The sequence below is a fragment of the Temnothorax americanus genome, unplaced genomic scaffold (genome assembly GCF_048541705.1).
Source record: "Temnothorax americanus isolate GAGA-0224 unplaced genomic scaffold, ASM4854170v1 Scaffold22, whole genome shotgun sequence".
Classification (NCBI taxonomy): Eukaryota; Metazoa; Arthropoda; class Insecta; order Hymenoptera; family Formicidae; genus Temnothorax; species Temnothorax americanus.
This window is the reverse complement of record NW_027509360.1, coordinates 2,949,353-2,967,222: the sequence shown is the minus strand read 5'-3', so window position 1 is coordinate 2,967,222 and position 17,870 is coordinate 2,949,353. Positions and strand designations below refer to the sequence as shown.

Below are 17,870 nucleotides of genomic sequence, written 5' to 3'. Positions count from 1 at the left end.
TCACTGTAGTATTCAACTTTGGCAGGGCATCGCTCGTCTATGGTGCCTGGGCAAGTATTTAAATAGAATGCGTTCTGAAACCTTCCGCTATCTGTTGAGAAGAACGCGCGTCTGCGACGTGAATGTACGACGTTGAATGTTTCAAAGAAGGTGAAATTGAATCATTTATTTAACACTCTCTCACACACGCGTATCGGTATAAGGTAGATGGAATAGTGAAAAAATGATAAGCAAAATACGTATGTATATGTAATTCTGTACATTGCTCGTTGCTCGCACATAAATCAATATTTTATAAGTGGAGTACAAATTCACTTTTATATAGTATCTTGTCACAATCTTTACAAATATATTTCATTATAGCTCTGCTATGAATGTAGATTCTTGCAAATATACGAAGTGTTTTAAAGTTATCTATTGTATATCACAGCCGCTGAAAGCTAAACCGTAAGAGAGTGCCGTATTTGTATGCATACAAATTTATTAGCTACGATTCAAATTATAAACGAGTTGTAATGTGATTGACAATTTAACGAAGCTTTCTATCTATCGTTTATTTATATCGTTGTTCGGAGCAATGTTTACTCCGACCGATCCCAATCTTTTAATTACCACGCAAATACGGGGGGGGCGCCTGCTTTTATATTAGTCGTGCACGTTTATTATTATGACGAGTTATCGTGTTAAGGGTTGCCCGGATCGCGCACCACGCCTTAGGGTGCTATTACATCAGTCGTATGACATGCTCGGTCGACAAGTCAATTGCTCCACGTGGCAAGGAAATTGACTAATTCGACAGTATGATTAATACGTTTGACAATTATGCCATATATGCAAGAAGTATAATATCAAGCATGATAGATCCATTTAGAGTCTAAATTTAATTAACCTTTAAATTCAATAATATCAATGCCACGTTTTGACACTTTAAATTAGACAAATAAGAATAGAATTTGAGCGTATAAAAATAGATACATCAATATCTTAGGTCTTTAATTTCTTGCATGAAACGCTTTACTTCACATCGCCTCGAGATCGGGAACGGATGAGGGATAATCAACGTATTTGATTGCTCCTGTTATTGCAAAAAAACCATGTACAAGAGTATAGTCGATCTCGATTTCTTCCCTTCCGCTGAAATGATCGTTCATAGCGAGTGCTATATTTTCTACCACGGCGTTTCTTCCGGTTATTTTCCCCGTTTTTCAACCGAGCACAGACTCCGTATGTTATTGCTTCAAGAAACATTTGGTTTCAAGTAGTGAAAATATGCTTTTGAATGGTAAAAAAGAAAAGAAATGGGAAATAAACATGGTCTTCTCCGCGCTCACAAAACCCTCTTCTTTCAGAATCAAAAATGGAAAATATCCACCCGCGAATTATGGTAAACAAGCGTCGACTTTGCGTAACAATACCAGTTGTAAACACGATAGGTACTTTCATAACGATATGAAACAGCATCGCGTCCGTTTCAAAATACACACGTTCCTGAATTCACTAGGTTCCACGTCACGGTAAAAATTACACGCAAGTTATTGTGGCAGAGCGCATCGCCGCGCAAACGCTTTGCCGATCTCTCTCGTACCAATATTTATTTACTCGCGGGTGACGTAAAAGGATATACGGTGATCGCGATAACAAGTTCCGTTTGCACGGACTGAATGCTTTAAACGCCGACGAGACCGCTGCTCGTGCTCGGCTCGGCTCGCCCGCTCTCTATCGCTGGCACGCGCCGCTTTAAAGCTTTTAAACCTCGGAATAATGACGGCGGAAAAGCTTATGAAATTTAATGCAATTGCGTGAAACGCGCGCTGCGCATGCCGGGCGCGGTGCCCGATTTCCGACAAGCGTTCCGCTTTTTGGGCGTATGAGGACGTTTGTAGAAATATCGATTTGACATAACGGTTTCCACGTCGATTCCTTCCGATTTGCCGCGTCACGTTACATTCGATTCGCTCTTTCGCAAAATCGCCTCACCGGAAGTAACCCAATGCGAGAGAGCCGATATTTCTCCCATCGGCCACTCTTTTTTGCGGCAGTTCTTTCCGGGCGCCGCGCCGGAGCGCCCCATCAAAGTCCACGAGGCGAGGAGGCAAAATTTCGCGTGGCAAATCGGGGGAAAGAGAGCCGATGCGCAACCGTTCGCGTACGACTCCGACAGAACGCCGCGCCGCGCGCACCCGCGATGTCCCTCGTTCCGGTAAAAGCTCTTCACGTCTCAATTCTTTCGCGTATCATCGCTTTCCGATACTCACCATCAAATTCTATCGTATTCCACACGTATTTATATACACATTTCGAAAGTAAACAATAACGACGTGGCGACAACAAACCTCTGGTTCGCCCGAGGTAACTCGGATATTTACATTTTTAAATTCTGCGATGATATCGATCCTCCGCGGTCCTGTTAAAGAGTACCGTTCCTCTTGAAACTCTAGACTCCTTTTAGGTTTGTCATTTAATTCTTACTTTAGCTCGTTAAAAGTTAAATATTCTTGTATAAGTTAATTATCATCGATAATCAAATTTAATATCAATCATACAATGAAACTATCACATTTGCTTGTTATAAACTGACAATTGGCAATCGTTTAACCCTTAAGTGCGCGGCTTTATTGTACAGCTGTGAAGGATCTTCTCCTGGCTCTTCTGGTATTTCTTTATTCCCTTGTGGATGGAAAGGTCCTCTGGGCATTCCTTAAGAGTCCGGTTTATCATTCAGTGTCTTCCAGGATGGTTTAACGATAAATTACATAATGCCAGTTTGCATCATTCCAATTTGTAGTCAACATATACAAAGAGAAAATGATTGTTTAAATTAAACCGAATTGACATGTTTAAGCGTTGAGGCCAGCATGTAACCGTGTGCTCTCGATAGATCAATGACGGTGCATCGGAGATGGACCTTGAGATTGAGGTTTATGTTATGCCAAGGCTGCCGTGCGCGCAGGGCTTCTACATCGCGACATTGCGCGAAGTCACGAATGATATAATTGAAAATCAATATTTGCGCTTGGTTTTAACCCTTGTATGTCCCTCCCCCTCCCCCGCCCAGACCATCCCCTGCCTCGCGGGTTTGTTCCTCCCTGGCGATTTACGATGCTTGTTCTAAATCTTTCGGGTTGATGTATGCGAACGATTATGGTTGTATTGGCAAAGTGGTTTGCCAGTACAACCATACGGGCTCGCGGTAATCGCAATCGAATTAGCGGACGATTCGTTTTCTGCCGCAGCGTGCGATCGGAATTTTTATGTCCGTCGCGATCCCTGACGTTGATTTGAGAGCACGAAGTATCTTGGGCGAGACGTCACAGAGTTGTCATTTTCTATGTTACTACGTCTGAAGCGTATAGAGCGATTTTGCGCTCTGCTAGTCTCGGTAATCATCTCTTCTGGAGCAAATCGTGCTTACATTAAAAAGAAAATCAACCGGTGTTGTATCGAATTTTAATTAAATAGATGGTTACGCCGCCGCGGGATCTCCGACTATTTTCGAACGAGTATACTTACGTTCATTTACTCGCTGGGGATTCATTAGCGTGCCAGCTCAACTTATGTTATTTACCGCGTTGAAATTACGATGTGATACCCTCGGCCATAGTTATTTTTACAATAGCCGTCCCAAGTTTTTTTTTTAACAGATCTCGCTATCATGCATTGGCTGACTGCATAAGCGATTCGCATTTTTTGTATTTCGTACTGCTCAGCTACGGCGCTTCGCAGTTCATGAAACGGGATATTAATTAACGTCAGTTATATACTGTGATAACGGTAAAATGAAATAGTAAAACAGGACCGGCGCGTATTTTTTAGGCATTTCATTTATTCCGTATTACACATGTATGACATGGTCTATTGTTCATTCGTTTTTAACGACAGTAGAATAAAATTAAAATTAATTACAACTGAAATAAAATGAAAAATATAAAATTGATAGTATATATCATTCGATAAAAATATCAAATAAAAAAATGTATCACTTTATGTTTGGCGGATCACATAATCTCTTTTCAACAATCAATTAAAAGAATATACAGTTAAATTTGAACATTGCGATTAAAAGTTAAATTAACAATATATATGCGAAACAGAACAAAAATAATTAAATGGAGAAATTGAGCAAAATCATTATTTAATGCAATCTTTTTCCAGATCAATTCCAGAAAAATCGTACGATACCGCGCGCTAGGCTTATCATTAGTCTTGGCAGTCCCGCGATGTGCGAAAGTTTGCTCGCCCTCGAAGTCGTATGGATGGAAGAAGTAAATCGTCAAAGAGTTGAGCGCGCTCTTTTAGGAAAATCGTCTAAAAAAAATTCCAAGCATGGCTAGTTCTAACTCCATGAAACGCGAGGGGAAACTTTCTGCGCGTATTAGAGTGACGCTCCACGATGACACTTTAACATTTTTCGTTCGTGAGTTTGTCTTTGGACAGGTAAAAACGAATTTTTAATTTTATCACTTCTTCGTTCTCAAAGAGGTTCCGGGTTCATTGATATTAATCAGATGGCGGGGAGAGGGGTGGGGGCAGGAGCAAAAGAGCAGCGGACGAATCTCGGCGGCGACATTTACATTCGAGATGTAGGTACCGTTTTGTTAATTTGTCGTGACGTGGGTCATTTACCCACGGTAAATCTTCCGCGTATCTTCCATGATTAATCATCCACGAGGTCGTTCTGAAACTCGAGACGAGTTCTCCAAACCCCCGTCAGCGCCTGTTTCCTTATCACAAGATATAATGCGTTTAATTTTCGAGCGCTTGTTCTTGGAAGATCGATCGACGAAGAGATTTGACGAATATTGCATTCGCTCAAAGACGGAATTAACGTGGTCGCCGCCGTTATGGAAGTTCGGACAAGGACGATCGCGCGAATCGCAACGCTCCGCAAAGTAGCGACATTAGAGCAGCGCTGCTTCATTAGGCGCGCGTCGGTGAAATTGCAGTTTCGTCCATATTTACCCTCAGTCCGGCAATACATTTCTCATCTGCGTCAAATCGTGTTGTTTACACGCGCCCGTAAGTTTAATGCCCGTCACGTAACGTCCGCATCACACGCGACTGCCGGGCGATGAGTTTTCTTATAAAGAGATGCGCCTTTATGTAGATACACAAATATATACTATTCGGAAAAATCGTAATTACTACCATGTTAATTAAAAAAGATGCTGAACCGTTGCGAACTATACGTGATAATAACAAATCCTGATTTTTATTTTTACGTCAATGAAAAATGAATATTATATAGCAAAGGAAAATACTTCAAAAAGACAAAAAGAAGATAATAATAATAATAATAATAATAATATTAGCACCAAGTGTTATAATATTAAATTTGATTTTACGATAATTAAAAAATTGTAGCAAATAATACGCAAATAAAGCTATGCGTAGAAAAACGGTACATATTTGCGAAAGCAATAACGTCAATTACCCTGAGAGTAATTACTGTTCATTCCGGAGAGGCGCATCTTCCGCCCGTAAGGGTTGAACGAAGTCGATGGGAAAATTAAATTAATATCATCAAATTGACAGCCGATCGATATCCAGTCTCTGCTCGTTTATATGAAATCTTCATAAGCGAAATAGCCGCAACTAGATTTGTAATAAAATCGGATAATACCAGGTTTTTCATAAACGATAATGCGTCGTATCACGCAGCGCGCGCGTTCTTCCGGGGCGCTTTTAATAACCGACACGAAAGGTCTGTATTACGAGTAATGACGAAATAAAAAAATATGATAACCGTGGCGTGATCTTGCGGTACGTGGTAATAACCGCGGGGCATACCGCGGCGGGCGCAAATTGCGCGCCTCGAGGAAATTAGTGTTTTGCGGCGGAGAGTCAAGTGCGCGCCACGTAAACTTATCGGGCGCGCGTGATTCTAACTGTTCGCGTGGAAGTTCTCGTGTCACCGTGCAGCGCGTACGATAATTCGCGCGTTAAATTGCAAGCGCAATGCAAAATCTTCGATCTTACGCGAAAGACAATAAATAGATATCGAAACACTTCTGCAATTGATGACAGAAGTGGTTTATCGATATTTCATTATTAATATTTTTTAGTATCGCTTTTAGCACTTATATGTGTAGCTTTTTATATTTCGTGGTATTTATTTATCTACAAAATTGTGAAGATAAGATGTACAATATGAATGTTAAAGTAAGATAAAGATAAAAAAAATGTAAGGAAGAAAGAAAAGTAGAAATTGAGATAGCAAGGGGGTAGAAACTGGATCCGGTGGACCAGGGCGGACGAATTAGAGTGAACTGCGAAGGATAATCGACCCACGGGGACAAAGACAATTAGACGGCGCGGCCTGTTTATTTGTGCATCTCCGGCGAAGCTTGACGACGAGAATACGAAATTTTGTCGGTGAAATTAATCGCGGGGAGGAGGGAATGGCGCAGCGAGGATGTCGGGCCATGTATTTGAGGGGAATGGCGACGACATCGACGAGGCATCGGTACGGTTGCCGTTATGGGCCATAATGGCGTCAATAGTGCTGATTATGTGACCGCATCCGTTCGCGTACGCGTCGGGTAGCGTGTATGCGACGGAGGTCACATGCACCGTCAACGTGCAACGAGAGTGGGACCACCCTTGGAGTTTCGTGCCCTTACCACGAGCAAGGTGGCAGCGGGCATGGAACAGGTGGCAAGGGGGAGGGGGGCAGGAGGGGGTCGAGAAATCCTCGGATTTGAGAGCTCGCGCGCGTCGCAGCGGGGGAGAACGTGAAAGCTACGGGTGATCGGCGAGGGGACAGCAAATGAAGTGACAGTAGAGCGAGAACGTATTGGACCGGCCAGCCAGACGGACGCGTACGTGCGGCCGTCGCTCTCTACGCGAACGCGACCGACGCTCACGTCGGGCACCAGCGTTCGGTGCGCGTCCTGGACGTTGGCAGGATGAAGGGTCATCGAGATTGCACTCGGGACTCTCCCTCCAACGCGCCGATCCGACCGTTAGAGAAATTTCGATGCCGCGACGCCGATAACGAGCCACTGTTCGCGCTGCCGGATTTGACTCCCTCATTTTCGCAATGTCGCTGGACCTCGCATGATCGGACGTATAAAGATAGAACTGTAATCTATATCTTACGAAGAAATTCATTTAATCTTATACAGTTGCTCTTTCCACTTAGAAATCGTCAATTTTGCCCGATTGCGAATGTACGTTCGGTGGATATCGCTTGAGAATGTGTCTAATCTCTCGGTAGATAATTTCCGTTAATCTAATCCTCGCTGACTGAATATTTTATTCGCGATTAAAATATAGAGCTTAATCGAAAATCTATGAATACTTTAAAGCTGATCAAACTTTATATAGCAAGCAATCGAATTTTGCGAGAGGAGAAGAGATAGATATTTGTAATGCCACATATAGAAATTTCAAAGTTCTGTAAACATATATACATGGTTTGTTAGCTGTGTGTATACTAGAAAGAAAGAGGAAATAAACTAAACGTGTTAGAATTAAAAGAAACGCTCAAGAAACGGATCTTGTAAACACTATAACAATAAGCATGTCGTAGGCATTAAGCACACAGCAGAAATGAATCACACGGCGAGAGCGAAATGCGAAATGTATCGTGAGAATTATTGTATCCGGTATATATCGGTCAATTAAAAAGCCGGCTAACACACTCCTGGAGTAGTGTAAAAAGATAAGAGTTATTACTAGAAAATTACAAGAGCCCGCGCGCGGCCGGTTGAAAGTTGAAACGGCGCAAGTAATAGTAAGCCCACCTCGATAATATGCCGCGATAAAGAGTTTCGCGGGCAAGTCGAGCACGCTTAAAGCTCAGAACGGCATCGGTCTGCGCTCGGCCTCGGGCCGTTCATCGATCGGTCGTATTCACGGGTAGAGAAACAATTTCTCTCCCGGCAGCTCGTTAGCCCGACCGATATACGTAGTCGATACAGAATCGCAAAGTTGCCACCATACGAGCGGGAGTGAAATTCCGCGAGGACGTATGCGAACTCGCAAGTGGTTTCGATCGATCCTTTCTCATGCTCGCTCTCTCCCTCTCTCTCTCTCTCTCTCTCTCTTTCTCTCTCTCTCTCTCTTTCTTTCTCGTGAGAAGCAGGTGCGCTTTACTGCTTCGTTTTAACATTCTATAATTCAAAAGAAGATGAGAGAGAGAGAGAGAGAAAAGAAGAAGGGGTGGAAAAGAGAGAGAGAGAGAGAGAGAGCGGAAGAAAGTACCGGAGATGGTGAACGATTGCCATGAATCGGAATGAGTACGCTGATACATGTTTTGCACGGTTGAAAGTTCCAGGGTTACTCATGATTTTCCCGCATATGCAAGCACCGAAGAGGTGTTAGAGCAACAAATCTTCCCTTGAAGAAGGAATTATACACTCGAGCTCTATTAACTTTTAGAATAATCTGATCCTGGTGTAAATTACTGGCGGACTAAAGATAGATTAATTATGAAAATTTTAATGTACTACAAAATTCAATTTAGTATACAAAAAGCGCGCTTATTTTCATTCGGATTAGAAATTTGTTTATTATATTTATGAACAAAATTGTAAATAAATTTGTGAAACTTATGAAAAACGAGTTGCAATTAATAATCTGAGAATCTCTTTCGCGCACGTAACAAACATTTAGAATTACCTTGCAAGATTTCACTGATTTTTTGTTTCCTTCTTATTTGTCGATTTTAAACATCCATTTTGTCAGCGCACATTTAAATTTCTAATGCAAGCACACGTTTCGCGGTACCATAGAAACTTGACGTAGAAATATAGCATTGCCGTACATATATTTGATAAATTCGTCGGCGCGTGACTTAAAATTCTGCATGATATTATTTTTCTGCATTATAAAAAATGTTGTCTATTTGCCGGGCGGCGAGCAAAAAGCTTCCGGCAATGATCTATTTAAATATCCGCGTGTTGCATATGCGCGCCGTTTTATTGCAGATTATACGTGGGAAACGTGACTTTTAAATTGGCCGCGACAGATGCGCGAGTTTACACGAGGAGGGGTTAATTCGCTATAATTCCCCAATCTCCAGTGAATTGTCGCGCACCGGTCGTCTGAAAATGTTCCATAGATTTCACGCAGGGAAAGAAACAAAAAAATAAATAAAAGAAATGAAAAAAAAAAAAAAATACAGAAACGAGTAAACGATGCGCTGGCTTGGCTCAGCGATAATGAGACAGGAAATTGCACTTTAGAGGAAAGTAATCCGAGGTCAACGACATCGCCGCCGACAGGTATATCGATGGATCGATCAATTCATTATGATACCGATTTTCCCGTTCCGACAATCCGGCATTGGAATAATTTCAATAAAGCGCCAAGGTCACGTCTCGAAGGCTTATTCATGAAAGTCTTCCCTTAGACATTTGAATATCAGTCACGAAATAATATCGCGTTCGGCTCGATATTAAAAAATCTCATCGCACGATCGCATCGCTGAGCTTCGAACGAAGAAGGGGGCGGGAGGGCAGCTTGCGCGCGGAAATCGCGAGGGTGGAAGGAGAAACGCGGGGAGGGGGGGAGGGACGGTCCGCGGATTTAACCCGGGCAGGTGTCAGCTGGGCAGCATAATTAATTATCTCGCATTACCGAGCCAAAAGTGATATGTTCGGTCGTTAAACGTGGTCGAAAGGGAGCATCGAGACCCGACGGGGCTCGTTTTCCATCACGGCCCGTCGTGCGATATCGTCCGTGTCGCGATGTCAAGTGCATTACGAGACATGCACTCATGACGTGTCGCGCGCACTCTCGCTTATAAATCAAGCTTGTCCACCCGTGTCAATACTAACCGGATCAAAGTGAGTTTGTAAAAGTCAAGGGGACGTGGAGATGAGTTTCGCGCTCAAACATTCTCGTTTCCGCGTCCGCCCACTCCGCTCAATCCCAGACCCGATCGTCTCCCCTTCGTCTCCTGTCCGCCGCTCGTTATAATCCCTCCTTTCGCGGCGCGCTTATTCATGTGCTGGTAACGCGATCAATGCTTCTGGCACGAGCCATGCCTGTATCGGAACATGCCAGCAGATAGTATCTGTCCGCATCGCCTGTTATCGATTTTCCAATGGCGGCTCATCTACACGGACTTGCTTTATTACGCATACCGTGGGAATTGTTTGGTCCATTACGCCAAGAACCGATTAGGCAACTAGTCAATATTTACGAGGCTCGAAAAGATCTGCAAATTTCGTTGAACATATTTACTTAGTAGTAGTAGTAGTCGGTGAAAGGCGCGACGGTTTTCATTACAGGTATAACTTAGCAATAGTAGTGGCACGTGAAAATCGCAACGATATTAAATTATTGCGAATTACGTCTACACAAGCATTACGATTGTCCGGAATGTCTGATACAATTAAATGTACTTTAGTACATAAGTTATATAAAATATATGTCTACACGTTACAATTAAATAAACATGTAAAGAGGGCAGCGTAGATATTATAATGTATATCATACCTCTTCATGCAATAACTTATATCGTAACTTTAAATAAACGCAGTTAGCGTGGGTATGCGCCGGTGAATAATAATGTTAAACAAGCACAGTTAACGCGGTTAGCGCCGGTGAGCGATAATTAATTTCATGCTTATTTCCGAAGTTACGGCACGTGCGTGCGTAGAAAATATCTCGACGTTCAGTGATCATACTGCCATTGCTAATGCAACCGTATTACAATTACACGTGGTATTACAGCCGCCATGCCGTGACATCGTAACCGTGCGATGGCCGGCTATACGGTATCGAATTGCGGGATTTCGGGATTTCGCGAAAATCTTTTCCGATAGCGCCCGGTAAAATATGCATCGATACATATTCAAACGTCGACATACATCTCCTCTTCCTCTCCTCTTTCTTCGCCCCCCTCTCTCTCTTTTTCTCTCTCTCCCCCTCTCTCTTTCTCTTTCCCTCTTTCATGAGTTTCGCACGAGTCGTTAGCGTTAATCGCTTTCCGGCTGTCTACGATCAGCCGAGCAAGGAAACGGCCGGTAGACCAACCATATACATCGGCTGGAGATTTCAAATTCTATCTGGCTTATCCCGTGTATCTTTCTCTTTCTTGTTCTTTCTGCATCCAATTGTTATTCCTGAATACAAAGAATCACGATTTGCCGACGCTTTTATTCTCCATCGAGCTCTGCCGGGCCTCGAACGACCCGCGAATATGAGTTTGTTTCTCCCGGCAGAATTGTTTCAGAAAATGGAGTTAGCGAGGAGCGAAAATAATATTACTTTCGTGCATACGCGTCAGCGTCAGCTTGTCCGCGTCATATTTATCGGCGAAATAAATAATAATTAACGACTTTAATATCAATTCGCGGTTTAAACTGTCTTCGTAATATAACGAAAGACCGAGCATTTTCAATCTTGATTTGGACTAATCCCATCTTTCACACACGATCTGAAATTATAAAGAGTATATATATCAGCGCTCTCTAGCAATCATCAATATTACACGCATTTCAATATCAATTTATGGACTTTTGGGGTAATAAAAGCCACGGGTATATAATGAAATATGATTTATTACTAAATTCGCGAGATATATACATTAGGCCATACACATAAGAACGTATCGTAGGTTCCTGATATCTCGATGAGCGGAACGCCGCGCTCGATTCCTCGTCGTCGTGACGGCGAGGAACCTCTCGCGCGTTTACCGCTTTAAACACATCAGGTGTGTACGGAGGTACATATATTTATTTCCGCATCGGCGTTTTTACTGTATGTGTGTATGTGTATATGTATGCGTGTGTATGCGTGTGTATGTGTGTGTATCCAGAAGCTCGTTACAACTGAAAGCTAACACCGAGTACATCGTCTTTATTTTTTTTCTTCTTTTAACAACTTAAACAACTACACGTCTTGCCTCGCGAGCGAAGATATTACGGTCGCGTTAGCGCGTACTCGCCGCGTATATTCCTTATCTGTACTGCGGCAATGTCCCGCGATACTCGAGACACGCCATTTGAACACTTTCACAATGTGGCTAAATACTTCCGTTATCTTCCTGGCGGACGCGAGATTGACATCCCCGCATCCGTTTAATCACACACGAGACTTCCGAGATGCCGAAGTCCTTCAGTACCCCTTCGAGTAACCCTTATACTATTATACATTACAGCACATTTATATACAAGGGTATGTACAATTCTTTGCTCGGCCAACGCCGCCGTAAATATCGGAGATATGTCCCCGATAAGACGTAAAACATACTGCCGCCCAACGACACTTCAAAGCAAACGAAAAGCTAAAGCCTGCTCGCCGGAATATGTAAATGTAAAGTGGCCTCGCGTTCTCTCTTGTCGTAATCAGAAAAGACGTATCAGCTATGTACAGTTTTTGTACGTCGAGTGCGGTTAACCCCCCGTGCCGGCGAAGTTTATTAACTATATGGCGAAGTGAGATAATTGGAGCACGAAAATAACGATGGTGGATGTAATGCGGAATTTAAGCATCACTCCATCTGCAGTGGAATTTCTCGTACCGAATGAGATATTAAAACGTCCGATTGTATTAATTATTTAAAAAGTGCTGCTCCGATAAACATAAACGATAATAATAATTATGTGAAAATTTTGTTGATTTACGTAAAACCAGAACGATCATTTCTATTTATGCGTATCCCCTGTTTTCTGTTTTATTTAAACTTTTAATCCGTATTAATGATTTGAAAGAAAATCCAGTGCTTTTTAAATTATTTGGATGCCAAAGCTTGTCCATGTAAAATATCGGAAATTCTTTTAAATAGCCACTTATTTGCGCCAATACATGTCTGACAGTAATTACGAACCGCAGGAAAAAAGGAATCGGAGCAAATGAATGTATAATACGGTGACGCACGATTATACGTATACGTAATTAATACGGTATATATACCTTTGTACTGTCATGATGACGTGTTACCTTCTTAAGCCATGACGCAGCATGCTGCTAAGAATTAATGATAAATTTTCAACGCGAAACTTTACCTCCCACCTTAAAGTTCCGGCGGGTCTTTTGCATGCCAAAGAGACACCCTGATCACGCAGAACTTTCCACACGCGCGCTATAATAACTCACTAAAATCATATATATAGAACAATCTTTTTTCACTCCGCAAATTGTATTTATCCCGCCGAAACGCGTCTCGCTTATGCTCGATTTAACATTTGCCGACAAACGGATTCGAGTGCAATACTGAATTCCAACATGAATTTGCGATAAACGAACGACCGCACGCTCCCATTCCTCTTTACAGCCTCACGCGACTCCTCGTATAAACGCGGCGCATCCTGCGAACAATCCCATGGTCGCGGGACCTTGCTACTGTTATCTAGGAAGTTATCGATTCTGAAATGGGAAGCGCGGAACTAGAAAACCTCAACATTTGTATTTGTTGCACGCGCTGCTGTTGTCGATAAACGCATCGAGGAAAAGCGAGACAAAGAGCGAATAGCGTAACGTCATTTCTGCGCGTTTGTAACATTTCAGTACACTTCGTCACCGGTATCGCCGAATCTGTCATGAAATCCTCAATACAAACTGGGAATTTGAAAACAAAATTGCAATAATAAGGCTAACAATGCAAATCATATGCGAAAATGTGTTTCGAAGGTTTTCTATTAGATATCGCCTCGCATACAGTTACAAGCGGCTTTTCCGCGGATTATGGAAGATGATTGTATTCGCGATGAAGGCATCAAAGACCGATATCGCTCGCACAACCCTCCGGGATTCCAATTGAATATTTTATCGAATCGTCCTCTCGGAAGCGCATCTAATTAAACTTTAATGAGCGGTATCTTAATCGTAATCCGCGAATATCCTGCTCTCATCTAATGTTCTCGTGAGGAGACTAAACGTCCTAGTTTCGGGCGTGAGTCCACTTCGATGTTCTTCGAATAGTTCGAATGTAATGGGTTTTATCGACGCTCGCGTCCCAGTCGCGGTGCTCCGAAAATCTAGCTATTATATTTATTACGTGAACATTAATTTATTTACGTCGACCTGTCGATCTCGCGATACGACGCACGACTGTACCAGCGAGACACGTGAAAACACGGGGTGGGACGCGGAAATGTAACAACTATTAATCTCGGGTGAAAAAATAACGCATTTCCGCGGAGAGTCCTGTATAAATATCTACGTCAGCCCTGTGTACGTTGAACTTTGTAAATTAATCGGCTTACGCGTATGAATCATATTTTCCGATCGCTCGCGATCGTTGATGGCGGCTGCTGCCGTTTCGTGCATATATGTTTATATACATGTGTGTGTGTGTGTGTGTTTACGCGATAAAAAAAATAAACACTTCGGGCACGCTGCAGCTCTGATGTTTGTTACGCGTTTTATGCGTTGTACGATATCTCGCAGGTGTCGAAACGCCTAGGGCAAACAGCAAGCAAAAGTTAAAGGACTCCTTTAACTTTTTATAGGGCAGTGATTTTTGACGTGTGAATTTACGAATATTCATTGATATTACATATCCGTGATCGATTAGCCAATATTGCACAATTATAAATAAATTATAATTAGTATACAGTGTTCGAAAATTAATTTTCTGTCTTTTCAATAAAAGTTAAATATAACATAATTAAATGTTTTCCGAAATATTTTTAAATAAAACATTAAGCTGCAATATAAATGCTTTTTCGCAATTCTATTTCTTTTTTCAATTTCTTCAACTATGCATGGAGTATTGTTAAAAATTTTCGATTTTAAATATAATTTAAATTTTAATAATTTTTGGATGAATTATGGATATATAAAACGATAATGATGGGAATTGAAGCATGCGTTATCTATAGATATCTTGTATAACGATGAATAAATTCTCTCAAAGATTTTATAACGATATTCTTTTCTGCGATAATAAATGCAATTCATTTCAGGGTATTACTGTTCACCCTATAGCGGTAAGATTCTTCTTTTTTACCTTATTCATTTAGCGGATTTTTTGGCGTGAGAATTTATTACGCGACAAAAAGGGAGGGTGCTTGTGCAATTGGAGATTCGCGAGTTTCTTGGCTTATTATATTAATTACACGTATCAATTAAAAGTTATAATTAGAATGAAGGAAGCTTACGACGGGGCTCGATGAAAACGTGTGTCTACCTAGATGTTGTATATATTTACACTCGGCCGCGGCACGTATATAATCGATAACGATTGCATCCCGACGACAACTGCTGCACCCGTTATCACTGACAGTGGTATCACGCTCAGAAGGTTTTCGAACTCTTCAAGGTACAACGTATTCTAGACGCTTTCAAATAAATTTCTCTTGATTGCAAAATTTTATGCCATTATATCACGGGAAGATTTAATGGGAAATAAAACTTGCAACACCTTATGTAAAAATTATTTAAAGCTACTTCCCCGAGACATTTTTTCCGTATACATCGTCGATTTCTGTGCTTTCATTCGGATTATTTTTAAACTATTTTTATGAAAAATATAATATAAGCAAGTCAAATACAAACGAGAAGATCGAAAAACAAAAATACAGAACATAGGACTTGCATGCTATTATTTCAACGAGAAAATTGCGGGCATCCGGGGCATCGATATATGCCGTTATATATCTGAACCAAGTGCATTTTTAGCTCGTTAAATTTTCTTGATGCGGATTTTAAATTCTTGATCAACTCACGAGTGTTATTTCTGGTACGGTATTGAGGTTAGGTACTTACTCTTTTTCCTTTTGACCTTCCTGTGTGTAAAATCTCATTCCTCACCGATGATTCCTATTGACTGCACCTCTCACTTCGTTCTTTGTAAACTATTAACAAAACGATACATAAAAAAATAAAGATTCACGGGGTTCAAACTTCCGAATAAGGTAGAAATCAATGTTTCATTTTATGTTATAATATCAAGTGACGTTCCCCAATTGGCAATTTCCGTAGAATCCGTAATAATTTGTTAATAAAATTTTATTCAAATTTATTTTACGGCTGCAGAATTAGTCCATTTTCCAACTTATATCGTTAAGATGGAAAGTTCAAAAAGTTTCTTCTCGTTATCGAGAGTTTGAACTCTTGAGTGCGGCCGATTTGAATCTATTTCACGAGAAACGACGCAGATATCGATCCTAACAGAATAAACGAGCGTAGAGGGAAGAGATTCCTCGCACGTGAGGGAACATCGTGGATGTCCACTTGGTTATCGCGTATTTTCTTCCGTAATTAATTAGACTATCTAGGATTTTACGAGTGTCGGGAAGATGGGGAGGGGATGTCTTGAGAGCAACGACGAGCGGATCGATTTGCTTATTTAACTCGAATTTGCCAATCTAACGAGAAGGCGCAGCGACGTGCAAAAATCGCAAGAACGCGTCGCCGTTCGCCGTTGCGATAACGATCAACAAGTCTGACGCGAATCTCCCGATTTCTCGTCGCAGTTCGCTTCGTATTAAGATATGATTGTCTTTCGTCACGAAACGTTGGTCGTTCCTCGCCTTTCGTTTCCTCCGTGATCAGCATTGTCCCTGTTTCCTCTCGGATCGTCTTGATGCCCTCATTGTGCCGAAAGGGTCTACACGGGTAGCAGAAATCGTTGGAGTACTGCGGCCATCAACAGACATAGCGATGGTGTCTTCAGGGTGGCGAGACCTTGAACTGAAATATGAAGAAATAAAAAAGTTGTTAACGCAAGAATTTTTTCGATTTTTTTCAATCTATTTTGATCGCTAATAAAATAGCTGGAAAGCGACAGTTTGTTAGACGTTTAAATTACTAAAATTCTCTAATTTCTCTTTATCGTCAACGACAGAATTGTCACGCACGAATACATTACTATTTGCTACATCGTTGCATACTCGCGCTAATTCATTCTAGTGACAATTGAGTTTCCGTCTCGCAGAAGAAAGATTTACGGTTTCGACATGAGTGACAGTATAATATTAATTATGACATTCAATTATTCGAACCACAGATATGTAGGCGAAGATTATGTTGTAATGTGAATAGGAAAATTTCATTCGCACAAATTCCGTTGATATATGATTAATAAATAATATGACTAAAGAAAGAGAAATAATGGAATCTACATATAACCTCTGGGATTAAATAACGATCTATTTCGCGCTGTTTTTGATGTAAAAATAAATCGGTTCGTCAGCCAAAATTATGATTTTGTACTGATAAACCAATTTCTTTTTAGAGCAAAAGCAGCGTGAAACACATATCGTTATATAATTCCTGAAATTATATGTAAATTTTTTATATGTTTCTTTTATATATATAAGCAGCAGAGTTAGGAAAACATTCATTGAATAATTGTGAAGTTTAAATATACAATATACATGATACCTCTAAAAGAAATCTGAATAATTTGAAGATTTACGTAAGTTTGTATATGCACATCTAATCTATTTACAGAATGTACAATAGCAATTATGGATTTTAAATAGGTTTTTCTAGATACACAGAAAACAGATAAGAGCCTAGAGTTGGTATCGTCACCTTCGTCACGCACGAGCATTTTGAGATAACTCGATAAGCTAGTTTTCTTTGGAGGAACGGTAGTTAAGCTGAAACGTGTGTAACTTTCGGATACATTTCGTAATGAGATGAAAAACTTCGCGCAAACGGCGTCCTTATTCTTGTACTCGCTACTACGCATTCCTAATGATGACAGTTTATTCGTTCTAGTTATACTTTTATCCTATTTCGACTATGCTAAAACACATTAAATTTTTTACGTGGTACGCATTTGTAATTAAAAATAAAAAATTTAACGCAAAAGTGCATCCTGTACTCGTAGGAGTTCGCACAGAATATTATTAGACTAGACATATTTAAAACTGATTTAAAGGAAAATAGTAAGAAGCCAATAATATGTTTTTTCAGGCATACTAAAACTTGCGTAAAAATTGTATGAAATTATTCAATAATTT

At 41.0% G+C, this 17,870-nt stretch overlaps 1 protein-coding gene and 1 long non-coding RNA gene across 3 annotated transcripts in view; one reads left to right on the top strand and one right to left on the bottom strand.

The window, feature by feature from the left end:
- Nucleotides 1-17,870, top strand: part of LOC143898018 (uncharacterized) — a 223,763-nt gene that overhangs the window by 106,953 nt on the left and 98,940 nt on the right. The window lies entirely within an intron of this gene.
- Nucleotides 11,496-17,870, bottom strand: part of LOC143898041 (cell adhesion molecule 2) — an 83,313-nt gene continuing 76,938 nt past the window's right edge. For both annotated transcript variants that reach the window (XM_077407085.1, XM_077407086.1), the window contains exon 9: nt 11,496-16,590. In XM_077407085.1, coding sequence (XP_077263211.1) covers nt 16,508-16,590 — 83 coding nt within the window. In that variant the 3' untranslated portion in view covers nt 11,496-16,507. The remainder of the gene's footprint in view (nt 16,591-17,870) is intronic.